Source organism: Chionomys nivalis, chromosome 18 (assembly GCF_950005125.1).
Source record: "Chionomys nivalis chromosome 18, mChiNiv1.1, whole genome shotgun sequence".
NCBI lineage: Eukaryota > Metazoa > Chordata > Mammalia > Rodentia > Cricetidae > Chionomys > Chionomys nivalis.
The window spans coordinates 44,373,271-44,389,300 of record NC_080103.1 but is presented as its reverse complement, the minus strand read 5'-3'; the positions used below and the strand labels follow the sequence as shown (position 1 = coordinate 44,389,300).

General features: G+C 41.4%; 1 protein-coding gene across 6 annotated transcripts in view; it reads right to left on the bottom strand.

The window, feature by feature from the left end:
- Ube2d3 (ubiquitin conjugating enzyme E2 D3) overlaps nucleotides 1–15,179 on the bottom strand; it is a 28,973-nt gene extending 13,794 nt beyond the window's left edge. For 2 of the 6 annotated variants that reach the window (XM_057792936.1, XM_057792931.1), the window contains exons 1-2: nucleotides 14,716–14,855; nucleotides 13,605–13,759 (exon numbers count right to left, since the gene is read on the bottom strand). In XM_057792936.1, the coding sequence (XP_057648919.1) occupies nucleotides 13,605–13,628 (24 nt within the window). In that variant the 5' untranslated portion in view covers nucleotides 13,629–13,759; nucleotides 14,716–14,855. The other 4 variants (XM_057792934.1, XM_057792933.1, XM_057792935.1 and 1 more) reach the window with 4 other exon arrangements.
- Between the last annotated feature and the right edge of the window lie 851 nt (nucleotides 15,180–16,030).

Sequence of the window (16,030 nt, the reverse complement as noted above, 5' to 3'; positions counted from 1 at the left end):
CAAGTTAGCTTAAGTTCTTTATACGTTTCATACCTAAATATGGAAGTAGTCATAAACAGACCGCTCCCCCCAAAAGGCAGAATTCTATTATTACAAAAGACCAAGCACTAAAAGGCAGTGGTAGTCTAACTGCCTCACACACGCCAAGCCAAGCCCTCTTATCAACTAGCTGTATTTCCAACCTATAACAATTTTGCTGGCTTTGGGCTCTATCTTCTAACATTAGCTAGTTTTCGGACCCCGTCTCCTTCCAAGTAGCCCAATAATATGTAAAATATGTTTTTGCTTAATCCCCGATTTTAGAAGACAATAAAGGATTATCTTGACCAATATCAACAATGTATTAATTCGCTTAACTGAAGATATTTAATCTTGCAACGAAACTTACCAAACAATTCATAAGGTATAGAATATTCAGAGTAAGTCTACATCCCTCAAGAATATAGAGAATGGAAGAGAAATTTCCAATTTAAATTCCAGAAAATCAACTGCCTCGGCCAAAGAACAGAGAACCAAAGAGAAAGGCCAAAGAACCTTTTAATAGGTCTCATTAAGAGCATATAAATGTGGAAAATATTATTGTACAGTAACAAATTCAAGAAACTAGTAAAAACAAAGCAGTTTTTAGTAACGATTTTGTAGAATGGGATTGCCAGTGTAGAGAAAAGGCAAAAATGGCTATAGTGCTGATCTGACCCAAGACAATGTTTTTTAAATCCCTGCCCCTTTTTTTCCCATAGGCAAGATTCACAATTCAGCAAATCACGATCCCAATCACACCTCCCATTCTAATGGTTTAGGAGGCAAAACATTATTTAATGATCAAATTGGGAGTAGAGACTATCCCGTTTCTGACTACTTTCATTCACACAGCAGATTGCCTGTAGCTTTCCAACTCTTAAAAGTTTTAAGACAAGCAGGCAGCAGCTGCCAGTGAGGGGAGTAAAGGGCTAAGCACTCCTCTGCAACTAAGTGTATCTCATACTGAAAATATATCCTATTTCTTACATAAACAAGCTATATGATTACCACAGAAGAGCAACACACTATCTAGAACACATACGTCATTCTACTCAGTGTTCTAGAAATTCAGAGCACTTTTAGCTTATACTACTGAATAATTACTCATTTTGTATATTTTGGATGTATAAAAATGAAAGAGTCCAAGATTTCAAGTATGGCTACTATACCATGTGCTGTATTAAACACTTTAAGCATACAGCCATACACCATTGTTTTGAGACAGGGGTCTCTCATCATGAGTCCTGGCTGGCCTGAAGCTCTTTGGCCTCAAACTCAGATTTACTCTACCCTCTCTTACTTTCCAAGTGCCGGGATTAAAGGTTGTGTGTCCTCACTCCAAGCCATATGCACATACACACACTCCTTTATTGAAAGTAACTACACAACTCGAACTCATTTATGTCATGCACCATTAAAAAGAAACCTAAGTTTCAGTGAATTCAAATTTCTAAAATGACCACTGGGGATTGTTTGCCTATTTGAGTCCCATGGCCCCCAGTTTAGACCTCCTTCCACTCAACTACTAAGTGCAACAAATATGCCAGAATCAACAGGCACAGTGGTGCACACCTTTAATCCTTGCACTCAGGAGGCAGAAGTAGGCAGACCTCAAGAGTTTGAGGCTAACCTGGGATACACAAGACTGCCTTACAAAACACAATAAATGCCATAATGGGTATAAAGGAACTTTACTTTGCATACTTAGCAGATGCCAACTTGATTTCATCTATTAAAAAAGCAAATTCAGGGAAAAGAATTTTCTCTTTTACATACGATCAACTCTCATTTCATGGTTCTTTTTTCTTTTTAAAAATATTTATTTATTATGTATACAATATTCTATCTGCACGTAAGCCTGTAGGTCAGAAGAGGGCACCAGACCTCACTATAGATGGTTGTGAGCCACCATGTGGTTGCTGGGAATTGAACTCAGGACCTTTGGAAGAGCAGGCAATGCCCTTAACCGCTGAGCCAATATATAAGGCTTAATGACATAAGTCGATGAGAGTCTTACCAACTCTTACAACTTATATGAATAGATTAACACGTGCTGTTTCTGATGCCTACATGGTATGTACCAACTAGGTATGCTATCGCAATGGTCTCTGAACAAATTAGCAATGTGATGTGTAAACCAGTGGGTTAAGTGAGTTAAGGCTTAAGAGTCAAAGCTCTTGGACAACAATTTCACCTCTTTATGAAAAGCTAATGGCTCATATGTTAAACATATCAGCAAAATGAGAACTTCACAAATACAAATAGTTCAATGCCATATTATTATTAGAGGGAATGAAAAGTTTTCTCTTTCTCTAGCAGTCAGTCCTGGAGACAGAACCTACTACTGCCTTACACACCCAAGGCAAACTCTTTAGCACTTTACCATGCGTTCTATTTCCATTCCAAACAACTTTTCTGAGATCATTCAGACTTTACTTCTGAACATTTACAGTCTGTGCCTACATAAGCTTAGGTATACTCCATCTAGACGTCCACAAAAGCCACACCCGTATCTGATTCCCTGGAACTGCAGTTATATGCTGTTGTGACTCACCTAACACAAGGACTAGAAAAGAACGTAGATCCTTAACAGCTAAACCATATCTAGCCCCCAACAATATTCTTTTAAATGAAGTACACGCTTAAACTGTTGTGGCATATTCTAGCAAAAATGTAAAAGGGCTGGAAAGATGGCTCAGCAGTTAGGAGCACTAGATGTTCTTGTAGGTTCAGTTCTAGCACCTGACATTCTCTTCCAGCCTCTGAGGGGACCTATATACATGGTGTTCAGATGCACACATGCACAATTCTTAACAATAGCTATCAAAATTTGCAATTAAAAAAATACACTGAGCAATGCAGCATAAAACATGCCTTTTCTATCCTAATCCTGGGTAAAATACAAAATATTCCACCAAAACATCACAACTAATATTTTTTGCTTATACATAAGCTCTTGAAACACTGAGGCAATAAAGTGACAAAGTTCCATTCTGACATGGACTTGAGCCCTCTAATTTTGTTTTTGTTTAGAGACCACTGGAAATCTTTAAAGGTCACTTAATTAGTGCAGAAAAAACGGTCAGTTTGGTAGAAAATGAAATCATCATGTGCATGTACTCTCATAGGCATGCAGGACCTAGATTCCATGTGGATGCTGGAAGGCATGAGCAATAAGTGCTGTTTTAAATACATTTTTTTAAAAAAATGTCACTAAAAGGTCTCCAATTTTCTTTTTATTTTTAATAAATGTTTCTTTAAAGATTAATACTAAGCAACAGTTGGGTATAGTAGCAGACACCTGTAATCTCAGTATGAAGTTTGAAGCAAGAATATCACTGGAGGTTGAAAGCAAGCACAACACTATCAAGAATGGGTACATAATTCATACGTGGATAATTCAACAATCTTTGTGGACTGACTCAATGTGTGAAGTAAAGATAATGCTAAAAAAGGTTTCTGATCAGAAATAAAGCGTGAACTCAATTAAGTAAACTGGTTAACATCTAAGTGAATTAAGCAGGCAGATGGATCCTACTCAGTTCAGTTAATCAGGATATGAAAAAATCTAGGTTGGGTAGGACAGCCTAGAAACAAATTATCAAATACCTAGACATTAGAATTGGTTTTGTATACTCTGATAAAATCCTAAGAATGTACTCTGAAATAATTCAACATTAAGAAGAGATTGGTAGGGGGCCGGAGAGATGGCTCAGTGATTAAGAGCACTGACTGCTCTTCCAGAGGACCTGGGTTCAATTCCCAGCACCCACATGGCAGCTCACAACTGTCTGAAGATCCAGTTCCAGAGGATCTGACACTTCACACCTTCACACCAATGCACATAAAAAAAAAAAAAAAAAAAGGATCGGTACACTCAAAGTGACTAAGAACTTCAAGTAAACACTGGACTATTACTTACCAATTAAGTAAAACATGACCACAATAAATACTGCAAGAAAGTGAAATAACCACTTGCTCAGGAATAACCAGTCTAAGATTTAACTATACTAAAAAGTCAATTTAACAGACAAAATAGAATCAATCCTTTATATGCTTTGCCATGAGTACACACCATTCTATTTTCAACATCATTCAATGGGATAAAATTCATCCTTAACATTTAAACCTCTGATCAGTTTTACTGAAACACTGTATCAAGAAAATTATATAAAAAATAAATGCTATGAGCTGGAGAGGTGGTCCAGTAGTTCCCACTACCAGGCAGCTCACAACTACTTCATTAACTCCAGATACAGAAAACCCAATGTCCCTTTCTAACCTTGGAAGGCACACACATAAGCACAACTGGAAAACTCACCAGATAATCATACTAGCAATTATCTCAGGCAAGTCAATTATCTTATAGGAATGTTTGAAACTAGTGTCTCAGATTTCATACATATAAAATTCTTGAAACAACTGCATATACAGAAGATATCGTGGGGCCTAAGTCTAAGCATAGAATTCAGTTACATTTTATATATAACAGTTATGCCAAGGGCATCTTACTTTTAGTGAAACCTGTTACAAAATGTTGGGTGTACAACCTTCCACTTAAAGCTTCACGGTGCTCCTGAAAGTTTTGAATTTTTAGTTGAGCCTCTCTTTTCAAATACTCAATCCTTCTCTCTCTCCCCATGGTTTTTTTTTTTCTTTTTTGAGACAGGGTATAGACCAGTCTGGCCTCAAACTCAAGAGATCCACCTGCCTCTGCCTTCCGAGTACTGAAAATAGTTCACTAAATCAACTGCCTGAGTCAAAAGCACAAGGAGGACCTGAATTAACGCCCCTGGAATCCTGGCTTGGCAGTAACCCCAGCTTTAAGATAGGACAAATTATTTCCAGACCAATGAGATCAAAGTTCTACCGAAGACCTGATGTTGGCCTCTGGTCTCTATCAGGCACCCATCCACATGTAAACTCACAAACAAAAATTTTTTCAATGATGGTTGGCCTAAACAAAACATCTACCCAATAGCCTTAAAATTTCATTATAAATAAAGATGACCAGAAAACTGTAAGGTTGAAGTAGACTACATCAAGGCACTACCTGAGTGATAAAAGAAAACTAGATTTCTAGACACTATTTGTGAGTCAGTAAGCTTTTAAAAGCTAGCATTACCAGCCAGACAGTGGTGGCATACATCTTTAATTCCAGCACTTGGAAGGCAGGCGGAGCCAAGTAAATCTGAGTTTGAGGCCAGTCTGGTCTACAGAATGAATTACAGGGACAGCCAGGGCTACACAGAGAAACCCTGTCTTGAAAAACCAACAAGAAAAAAACCTAGCATTACCAATTCTTTACAACAAAGGCAAAATCATCACTTCAGAAGTTTCAGCTTTTTATTTTCTTTCTTGCTACTCAAATAATTTTCTTCTTTCCTCTTTAAATAATTTCTACGTGTCTATTTGCCAAATTTCCACAACCAAGACATCTCTGCAGAAACAATCAAAGATGTAAAGTCAGTAACTTCATACACCAACTTTACAGGCAACACAAATTTGAGGTCGACAGTTTTAATAACAAAGGAAAGCAGTAGCATGGCTCTAATTCTAACATTTGGAAGGTGAAAACTGGAGGATTACATTCATTCTGGGATACATGTCTCAAAAATAAACAGGAGATAATGCTTTTAAGTATTCATGACAGGTTCACAGAATGTGCAGATCAGAACGAACCATACCAGGCCCCAAACCAGAGCTGACTGCAAGGTACCAAACGTGTTAGATCTCAAAATACTAAGGAAAATAAAATATGAACATCTCTAAGAAATCAACAAAAGTAGACAGAAGACACAAAAAAAATTTAATCTTAAACTGAAAGGTATTCAAATGCCCTATACATTTTTTTTGAGACAGGGTTTCCCCATAGCTTTATGGTTCCTGTTCTGGAACTAGCTCTTGTAGACCAGGCTGGCCTCGAACTCACAGAGATCTGCCTGCCTCTGCCTCCCAAGTGCTGGGATTAAAGGCGTGCGCCACCACCGCCCGGCCTGCCCTATACATCTTGAAAAGGCAATCATTATGTTTGCCTGGACCTAAAACAGAGGCATTTGAGTTTTGTAGTAGGCAATGATGGATGATTAAACAGTCCTTCAAACAAACAAAAAATCAAGTATCAGACAGGAAAAGCCAGGTAAAGACACAGTCTATGAAGTTTCCTAGAAAACCAAGCACTAATATAGTTTGATATAACAAGGGATAAGTTAAGAAAAGAGTTGATCAGGCTTGATCTTTAAGAACTTCAAAAGTTTTGTCAAGTGTATTTCCAAAAGTAACGAGATACTGGAGTTTTAAAGCACAATAAACTAAGTTTAGATCTGTTGGAATACACTGAAGTACGGTATTAGAAGTGATACTCTAAATCACATGTATTAGTTTGACCCACACACTGGTATTTTTTGTTAACTATAAATCAAACAAAACACAGACAACAACGCTCATAAAATCAGTTCCCCTGAAGCTATTTGCTGTTAGTCTGCATCACACCAGACTCTGAATTTACTGAGTGCAGTACTTGGTACCTGTAGGTCTAAAGACAGCATTGGATCCCCTGGAACTCGAATAAAAAAAGGTCGAGAGCCACTACATGGACACTAGGAGCTGAACCAAAGTATTCTCCGGGAATAGACATGCCACCTTTCTGATCCTAACCTATATGGTCTTAAATGAAAACTCACTGAAACAATGATTTGTTTCATGGTAAGGGGAATATTGAGGTTGTTCTTGGCCAATTATTATGTAGACTAATGAAATCAGAAGACAGCTGTTGTAGAGTTTGGCAGAGATTAGGAGTTGCCAAAAGGTTCCACACCTCTTAAAGGAGTAAAAAGACCAAATAAGAACACAAAATATCAGTAAGAATAAACCTATTTAGAAAAAATTATTTTTCCCTGACCTGCTTCTCTTGAAACTTGGCACACATATGGGTTAACAGGAGAGCTAACTAAATCCATTTCCTACTTGTAAGCTATTTTTCTTTAAAAATCTGAAAGACCTAAGAAGCCAAAGAGGCCATTGTACCCTTTTCCAATCAAGAAAAGATCCTGAAAGCTCTTACATGGTCTAACTCACCTCATTAGGTTAAAATCTCACATAAGGACTGCAATAAACACTATATACCCGAATATTTCCTGAAGACTTTGTGAACAGCATAGAAAAATTGTTATTTGTATACTAAGCAAAACTCTTAACAACCAGTGGCTACATTACTAAGAATAGCAACTGTTATGACCATTACATTTTTAAAAGATTATTTTTATTTTATGATTGTTTGCCTGAACGCACATGCATGTATTTGTCCAAGGAAGCCAAAAGGGAGCCTGGATGCCCTGGAACTGGAACCAAAGACAGTTTTGAGCTGCCATGTGGGTGCTGGGAACTGAAGCCTCATTTTCTGCACAGTAGCCAGTGCTCCTAACTGTTGAGTTATTTCTCCAGGCTCCAAGTTTTTATTCTGATTAACATTTCTCTGAGATATTGCCAGAAGAAAGCCCATACAGTTTAAGAGGACCCTTACTTCAACAATTATGGGATAGAGCATCTCTTGACAGTTCACTATTGAAAATATGAAATGGCCTACAGGAAGACCTACATCTAAACACAATATTGTAGGTTGTTTGGTTTTTTGCATGTTTGTTACTCTATTGTCTTGGTATTTTGGCTGGTAATGGGCGATGCCAGTAGTAAAATAACCAAAGACTACAATTACAGCTGGCCAATGTATTAAAAACAAAGAACTAAAGAAATAGTGCTGGAATAAACATGAAAGGATCTGTGCACTGAGAGCTAAGGAGAATATAAGGTTTGTGAATAAAGCTGTACAACTCTATCAGCTAAGTAAGACTCTAGTTAAGCTTTCATGCCTCTGTTTACCTCAGACCTACGCTATGTCCCTAAATACAGTACATTACTACTATACCACCACGTTCCAGTACCAGCTGTCCCTATCTGACACTATCTTGTATTTCAGTACATAAAAGGTAACAGATTTCCTATCAGAATCTTTACTATTTTAAAAGTTAATTTCCTGTATTTTACTTGGGAGTTCACTTTTCCAGAATTAAATGACTTGAATTTCAAAGAAATCAAAATAGCCCCTGCTGCACACGTATTCTCAATAAAATAACTTTTGAGATGATTTAAGGCAGGAAGCAGGAACAGAAAAACCTCCAAAGTTGTTTTGAGATTAAAAATCTTACCCCAAAAGCCACGTCGTGGTGATGCATTATCTTTAATCCCAGCAGAGGCAGGAGGATCTCAATGAGTTCAAGGCCAGCTTGATCTACAAAGAATATTCCAGGCCAGGCAAGAGAAACCCTGTCTCGAAAAACCAAAAATCTTACCCCAGATGCCCATTACAACTACTACAACTTGAATTTCTTATTTAACAAAAATGTCAAAGAAACAAGGTTCTCAGAAATTTATGGTTACTAGAATTGTTTCCAGAAGATACTTGACAAAAGATTATGATCTGAACAAACTTCACAGAACTGCAGACATAAAAAGAATCATCATTAACTACCCGACGGGAGGATGAAGTTTGAGTGAGCCCAGAAAACATCAAACTCCATTTCAAAGGCCAAAACCCAAAGCACCACAACTAAACCCACCCCCCTTTAACAACTCCGTTTTTAACCTTTCCTACGGAAACCTAGTTTCCTCCTTTATCCTAAGGACTACAAGTTAGGTTCTGTACACTATGCTGCTTACATCACTGTCAAGGCATTAGCTTCCTGTTTAGTTCTAATTATAGGTGACACAACTATGCTTGTTTATTAGACAAGGTCCTAAGAATGGCTTGAGTGAATAATACAACAATTTTCTTTCTTCGGGTCACTCTTACAGGTAATCACTTAAGATTCTTCAAAGCTAGGCCCAGTGACATGCAAATTCAGTCCTACTAAGTTTCTATCTCAGAAAGAGAAAATTCTGTTTGTAAGCAGTATTGGAAAAGACCAAAAGAAAGCCTTAATCCATGAAAACAAATCAGGTACTTCAGATACGAAAAATAAAACTCAGCAGCAATTCAGTGGTACTAAATACTCATGGGTTAGGATCCATGTAAATAAGCATTTCCATCCTCAAACATCCAACCAAATACTAAAGCACAAATGAGAGAATCCAAATTTAAATAGGACAAAATCTGCCATAAAGTTATCTGAAAGGTCCCTAAAGGATTTAAAAAAAAAAAAGGTGTAAAAATATAAACTTTCCCCTATCCTCACCTGAAGATAATGTTAGTTTGTATTAAGACAAGATTTGTAATCTACATTGCCAAAGTCACTTCCTATTTATATTGCCAGACCTTAGTCCCTAGAATGTAGACTATAAGCATGTACCACTGTAGATGCCTGAGGAATTTTAAGAATACATTTTATAAGGTAAACTGGCTATACATTACGATAGTAAACAGACTTATTACCATTACTGAATTTTGAATTAAGCTTACTGCCATGGTAGCAAGCCTCCAAAACCCCCATTAGGATACAGAATAGCAAAGAATTTTGATAAACCCTTGAGAATAAGTTATACAAAGTGATGAAAAACACATGGATGTGTTTAATGATTTTTCCAACCAAAGCAGATTCTCATGAATGACAATTTATTTCTTATCCTCTGGTAACACTTCATACAATTACAACCCTAGTGAAGTACTGATGAAATTAACCCCAGGTTTCTAACTAAGAGCAAGATTAGAATCCCTTAATGAATGTTTCAAAATTATGTCTTTCTAGAGATGACTCAGTAAGGAACTCACATTGGTGTATTCTTAAAAAGTCAGAAACTTCTGAAATAAAATTTAACATAAAAACTTACCTAAACAATAGCTCTTGTATACAGAAATAGAAGATACTTCTATTAAGAACCACAGTGCAGCTGAGTTTGGTGGGAGGCAGGGGCAGGACTACTCTAAATTCAAGACCAATGCTATAAAGTCAAACTCAATCTCAAAAATCAAAGTACAAAAATAAATTAAACAAATAGATGACTAAAAGCACAATCAGGAAGCCGGGCATACCTGCCCAGTCCTATAATCATCATAATATAGCACTCAGAGGGCTGAGACGGAAATGCCTCATTCCAGGCCAGCTTTTGTGTGACAACCTTGCCTCGAAATTTAAACTGAAACATTTTAATCTCAACATTAAGAAGCTGGGGCTGGCAAGATGGCTCATATGCAAACACTCTGAGCTCAATCTCTAGACACAGGTAAAGTAAGGAGACCTGCCTCCAGAGGTGCTGACTTCTACACCATACAAAGTGGTTCCCTTCACCAACAGCACTCCCAAGAACCCAATTAAACTGAGAACCAAGAACTGACTTGACTATTAAGAGGCACTCGAACCTAGGAAGCAACATGTAAAAATTTGACAATGCAGTTACACAAGTAGCTTTCTCTAGTGTTGTGAAGAATATTCAACTTAACCTTTATGTGCTAAAAGAATTTAACACAGATAAGCATCAGATGAAGGATAAGCCTCAAGGACCAATTAATTAAGCCCCCCCCCCCAACACACACCACCACACAGGACAAACCTATCTGCCTACAAAGCTTGAACCACTACTTTGTGTACTTTAAGAGAATCCCAGCACTTAATACGCAGCAGTTTCTAGCCCAGAACAAAATTACCTAAGAATTAAATACACTCTTAATTTACAAGTTAGTTATAACATAAAAATCAAACTAAATCCTCATTTATATATGAGGTAGAAAACAAAAAGTCATATTCATTTAGTAGGAACTGAAATGGTCCAAAAGACAACCTATCTTATTAGAAACCCATTACTCACTAGTGTGACTGAATAAATCAAAAGTCAACTTCCGTGCTGTTACCTCATACATAAAATGGAGTATCTCACATGGCAATTTTCAGGCCTACTATACAAGAGCCTATGCTGGGCCTTAACTAGCACAATAGAATGGTATAAAAATACAAGGGTTACCAGAACAATCTAGATTGCCTGGGTTCTAGTCCCAACTCTGCTACATCATCAACACCTGGATGAGGTTTTATTTTTTAAATTTAACAGTGACTTAATTCTTCACAGTGAAGAAAGAAGACAACTGTATCTACTTTTCCACATTTGCTATAAGAAAATTACTTAGAAAACACTGCTTAAAAGTTGTGAAGCATTGCAAATACTTTAAAACAAAAGCATTTTTGGCTTGGTTTCTCAAAGTTCCCCAAATATGTAACAGTCAATTTTCTATGGAGCAGTAAAATTTCTTAAAACTCCCAAAACAGATTTGAATACAGCTTTTAAAATGCCTGTTTAGTAACAAGAACATACTAGAATTTGGTCCAAATAACGACTACAGCAAAAGGTTATTTGGGCTAAGAAAAAAGTCAAAAAATACAAAGAAAAATAAGAATTTTAATAAAGTACCAAGAACCACAGTCATACTAATACTTGCTAGGGGTAATCATAAGACTAAATTCAAAACAGGGAACAATACGAAAAGAAAAAAAAGACAATGGCTAACTGGGCCCTTATTTTGACAGAAATGATGCCCCCGCCCCACCCAAAGAAAGAAACATCCTCTTTCTGAACTTTCAAAAACTATGCCTGTATTTGGGTGCCATTTTAAGAGAAGTCTCACGATTCTGACTATATATATGGGGTAAATTCGAAATGCCCTACAAGTTGAATCAGTTGTGTGGCATATAAACATTTCTCTAACGTAGAAAGCTTACATATCAAATATCAGCACATAATTCTTCAAACCATCTGTTTTCTGTCATCTCTAACTAGACAAACTCCTTATACCGATTAGCCTCATGGATAAACTTGCTTGATTCTAACACCAAGCATTTTACTACAAATGTTCACACTTAACCATTACTGCCTCTCTAGAGCTTTTAAGTCATTAAAATGGTGGCAGAGCAGCCGAGTAGCACCTGTAAAAGAAAAAAAATCAGTAAGACCTTCCCTTCAAGTAATTTTTACATTTATAAACAGCTAGATATCTGAATTATTTTCGTTAGTACTGAAAGATATAGTCTCTGTATATGTATGTAAGAAAGAACAATGCATCTCTAATGGGAGATTCACCCTCAAAATGGTCACAGTTAAGTGATTATTCTAAAATTATCTATTCAAAGTCTTGAATCCTAAGGTTTTGCTTTTCTCCTTTGCTTATCAACAACAATACAACAGTCCAGTTAGTGTTTTGCATAAAAGTACAATGATTACACACTGACATCAAGAATTCAGATTTCAGCATCGGTATATTCAGGTAAGATTCTAACTTTCATGGAACTCCAGCCTTGCCAATTAAACCTAGCAAGCTAAACACAGTAAATAACTGTAAATAAGTAGAATCAGACAGCCCCACCAAAGCCAATCCAGATCCTGGCCTTTCCTTCAGACTCTCAAAGGTATGCTCCAAGAGCCAGTTTCTAACACCGAACCTTCCTATTTTGTCTTTTCTACTAAGACTGCCTTTATTCCATGACATTTTTTTCAAGTTAGCTGTAAAACACTCCACCCTCTCGATTGTGCAAGAACCAAGTACACAACACACATAAATTAAGAGAAATTCAGTCTGAGAGTGTGAATTTAGGTTTTAAGTCTTGGAAGCAGAGGGTCTCTGAACTCTCTACAACCAGATAAAAAACGGTTAACGCTTAGCAGAGAATATTACTTCGTATTATTAGAAAAGGAGATGCCGGAAAGAACCCGAACCAGTTAAAGCAGCCGCCATCTTAAAATGCGGGATAGAAGTTAAGAGGAAGAAAATAAGACGAAACCATCCGAGGAGGTAGTTCTGCTCAGACAACTAGTTATGAAAACTCTTAGTTTCTTTTCAACTTAAATCGACAAATTATCAAATTAACTGAACTGCTGAAACAAGCCTCCTTAAGAAGGGTTCTAAACAAAACAGTTCGTCCACTGTCAACCCCCACACCACAGGGATCTCTTGAAGGCATTTACATCAGTTCCCGGTGCCTCAGATAAATAGCTTCGGGTGACCACACAACACAGGAAGTGGCAACAGTGCCAGTCCACCTCCTCCCAACCCCACTTGGTCTTGTGTAACTGCCCAGATTGGGTTAAGCTTCTGGGCAGACCTCGTCACTAACTTTTAGTAACCCGAGGTATGTTTATAATACCCCGATCCTCAGCAAAGTTCCCAACGAAACGTTTTCTTCTCATCTGTTTCGTCCCTTTCTTCCTAGAAGGCCCATAGGCACAGCACTGCTAAAGTAAGTTTTGAAGTACCAAGACTGGGAAGCAGTACTATGACATTGCCCCAGGGCTCTACACAACTCTACTTCCCAAACCGGACTAACTTCGGGAAGCAGAAAACCGGCGTGCCTAAACGCTACGCTCTCATCCAGAATTTGCAGATTCTAGCGAAACGAACTAAGCCTTTAACATTTCGCTTGCCCAAAGCGTTTAGCTCCCCCAACTAAAAGCTCATTTCAGAAAGTGCACACGCGTTCTGCTAACGTAAGAGGCAGCCCAAGAAAGGGCATTTCCAGAACTGTATCCCACCTGCACACTTTTCTTAGAACCCGAGCCTTCCTTCCTTCCCAGGCCCCGGTTCGGACCACGTAGTTCCAACAACTTACCTTATTAATCCGTTTCAGCGCCATAGTCTGTGCTTTTCGCCGGGCTCCTCACTCTCCCGATGTGTACTCAAAGGTCCGGCCAAAACTCCTGATTATCCCGGCGGCGAGGAAGGTCTGTCTCCTCTTCTCACACCGGCTCTGCCAGACACAGGCGCCTTTTGCAAAAACGGAGGAGATCAGCAACTCGCCAAGGCCTCGGAGAAACCCTGTTTGATGCCAGATCCCTGAAAACCGTCGCGATCCGGGGAGGGTGGGGTAGCAAAGCCACCAACTACTTCGATCCGCGGCTCGCCCAGCGAGGGCGAGGGTGACGGGAAGAGCCGAGGAGGTTACAAGTTTAACTTCCCGGCCTCTCGAAAGGGAAGAGCCCCGGGTGGGAGAGGAAGAGGCGGAGGAGAAAGGGGTGGGTGCGGGGCAGGGTCCAGAGCCGGGCAGAGGAGGAGCCCGGGCCTAGTCGGCGCTAGGCCGGCGTCACTAGGGCAAAGAAAGGCAAGGGGGAGGGGAGCGGGAGGCTCCGGCCCGGCGCCGGGCTCCTTTCGGTTTCTGCTCCAAAGGTCGGCGGGCCGGCACAGGGCAACGGGGCTCCTGGGTGCTGCCGTCCCCACAGCCGGGGCTGTTCCGAGTCGCCCCTGACACCACCTTACTCTCCGCCTTACAGCGCGCTCCTACGTGCGCGCGCCCAGCCACCACCACCTCCTCCTCCTCCTTCACCACGCGCCCGGCGGCCACCAAGCTCCAGCCCCGGCGCGAGGACGCACCCATGTCCGCCCGCCCCCCCGTCGGGTCCCGGCCTCGCCGGCCTTCCCACCCTACCCCACCCAGCCCCGAGGGCTGCCCACTCGGGCCGCCCACAGCCCGGGGCGCCGCGCCGGCCCCCCGCCCTCCCGCCACCCCCCTCGGCCGAGCCATCCACACCCCACGCGTACAGAGGGCCGGGGCCTCCCTCGAGCTGCGGCCTCGGCCTCCTCCCCGCGCGGCAGCTGGTGCCTCCCCGGCCCTACGGGGCTCACGCGCACGGCACAGCCACAAGATGTCCGCTCTGACGGAACTACTGCCAGCTGCCACGCTCCGCCCCTCCCCCTCCCCCCCCCCCCGCCGCCCGCCTATTCACCGCCGCGTATCCGTCCGCCAACGCCGCCGTCGCGAGCGCAGGGCGAGCCGAGGGTTGGAAGGGAGCGGTTTGCCTCCCTCGTCCAGGCCCGAGTGGACGCGCCACCCTCTTGCCGTCTCCCGGTCGGGACAGCACCTTCTTACTAGACTGATCGGAGGTCGGGCCGGGAGGGCGGGGGACGGAGGCGGGTCATGGGCTGACGGGGAGGGTAGACGAGTGGCGGAAACCCTCAGACCCAGAGAAGCATCGAGAACCGGAAGGAGACCTTAGGAGGAAGGTAATGGAAGCGGCAGCTGCGCGGTTGAGGCCCCACGCCCCTCCCTACAGTGGCCCCCGGTTTCCTCACTTGGTATGGAGGCGGCGGATCTCGCGAGAACCTCGTGGCAGGCTCACAGGAGCTCCGGGGCTGCAATGACTTAAGGGCAGTTTTGTGCTCTCTTCCTGCCTGGGACCCGCCCCCAAACCCGCAAGTTATCGCGAGATGCGCCGGTCCCCTTAAGTTCTCACTGGGCGGGTCCCTGGCGGAGAGCACCGCCCCTGAGTGCTGATGCTGGTGGGCGGGAGAGGAAATGGAATTCCCCCGGCCGGCCGGCGCGCGCAGACGCGGCCCCCTCTCGGCATCCAATCGGGGGTGCGCTGTGGGAGGGGCCGCGGGGTCCCGGTTTCCGGTGGCCCAGATGATGGAGATTTCTTCCCGTGGTTCTCGGAGGGATTGAGCCGCGGGAGGAGGCTCCCCTGAAATTAGGGACGGTAATTTGAAACAGATCCAGGCTGAGTGCTGATAGCGCCGCCACGTGCGGGGCGACGTGCGTGGTAAACCCCGATGGCCCAATCCGACCAGCGGCCTGCAGGGGTCTGCGTTAGCACAGCCTTAACAATGCGGTTTAATTGTGATCGGATTGCATTGAGCCTTGGCCGATGTCAGGCTAAAGCAGGTGTGGAACATCGAGAGGAATAGAATCTTCTTTCTCCCGTTACCGTTTCAGTTTTTGAGCCTCAAAGTGGCAAAACATTAAGGAATAAGTCTGGATTAAAGTCAGTGGGTGAGATCTCAAAGTGTACCACTGCCCAGTTTTTAATCTGTCGTGTTTAAGGTGTAGAGGACCGTTTGTCATCTAGTGTATCCTTTAGGTTAAAAACTAAGCCTTTAATTTTTTAAAGGCAGAAAGGGTAACCTACTTTAGGGTTTTCTAGCACCCATGAATAACCCCACAAAGTGGGTGAAACATTCAGGAATACATGGAAGTAAGTTGAATTTTGAAAACCTGTTGCAGACAGTAGTCCCTAATTAAGATGATAAAAAGTGACGAAAGCT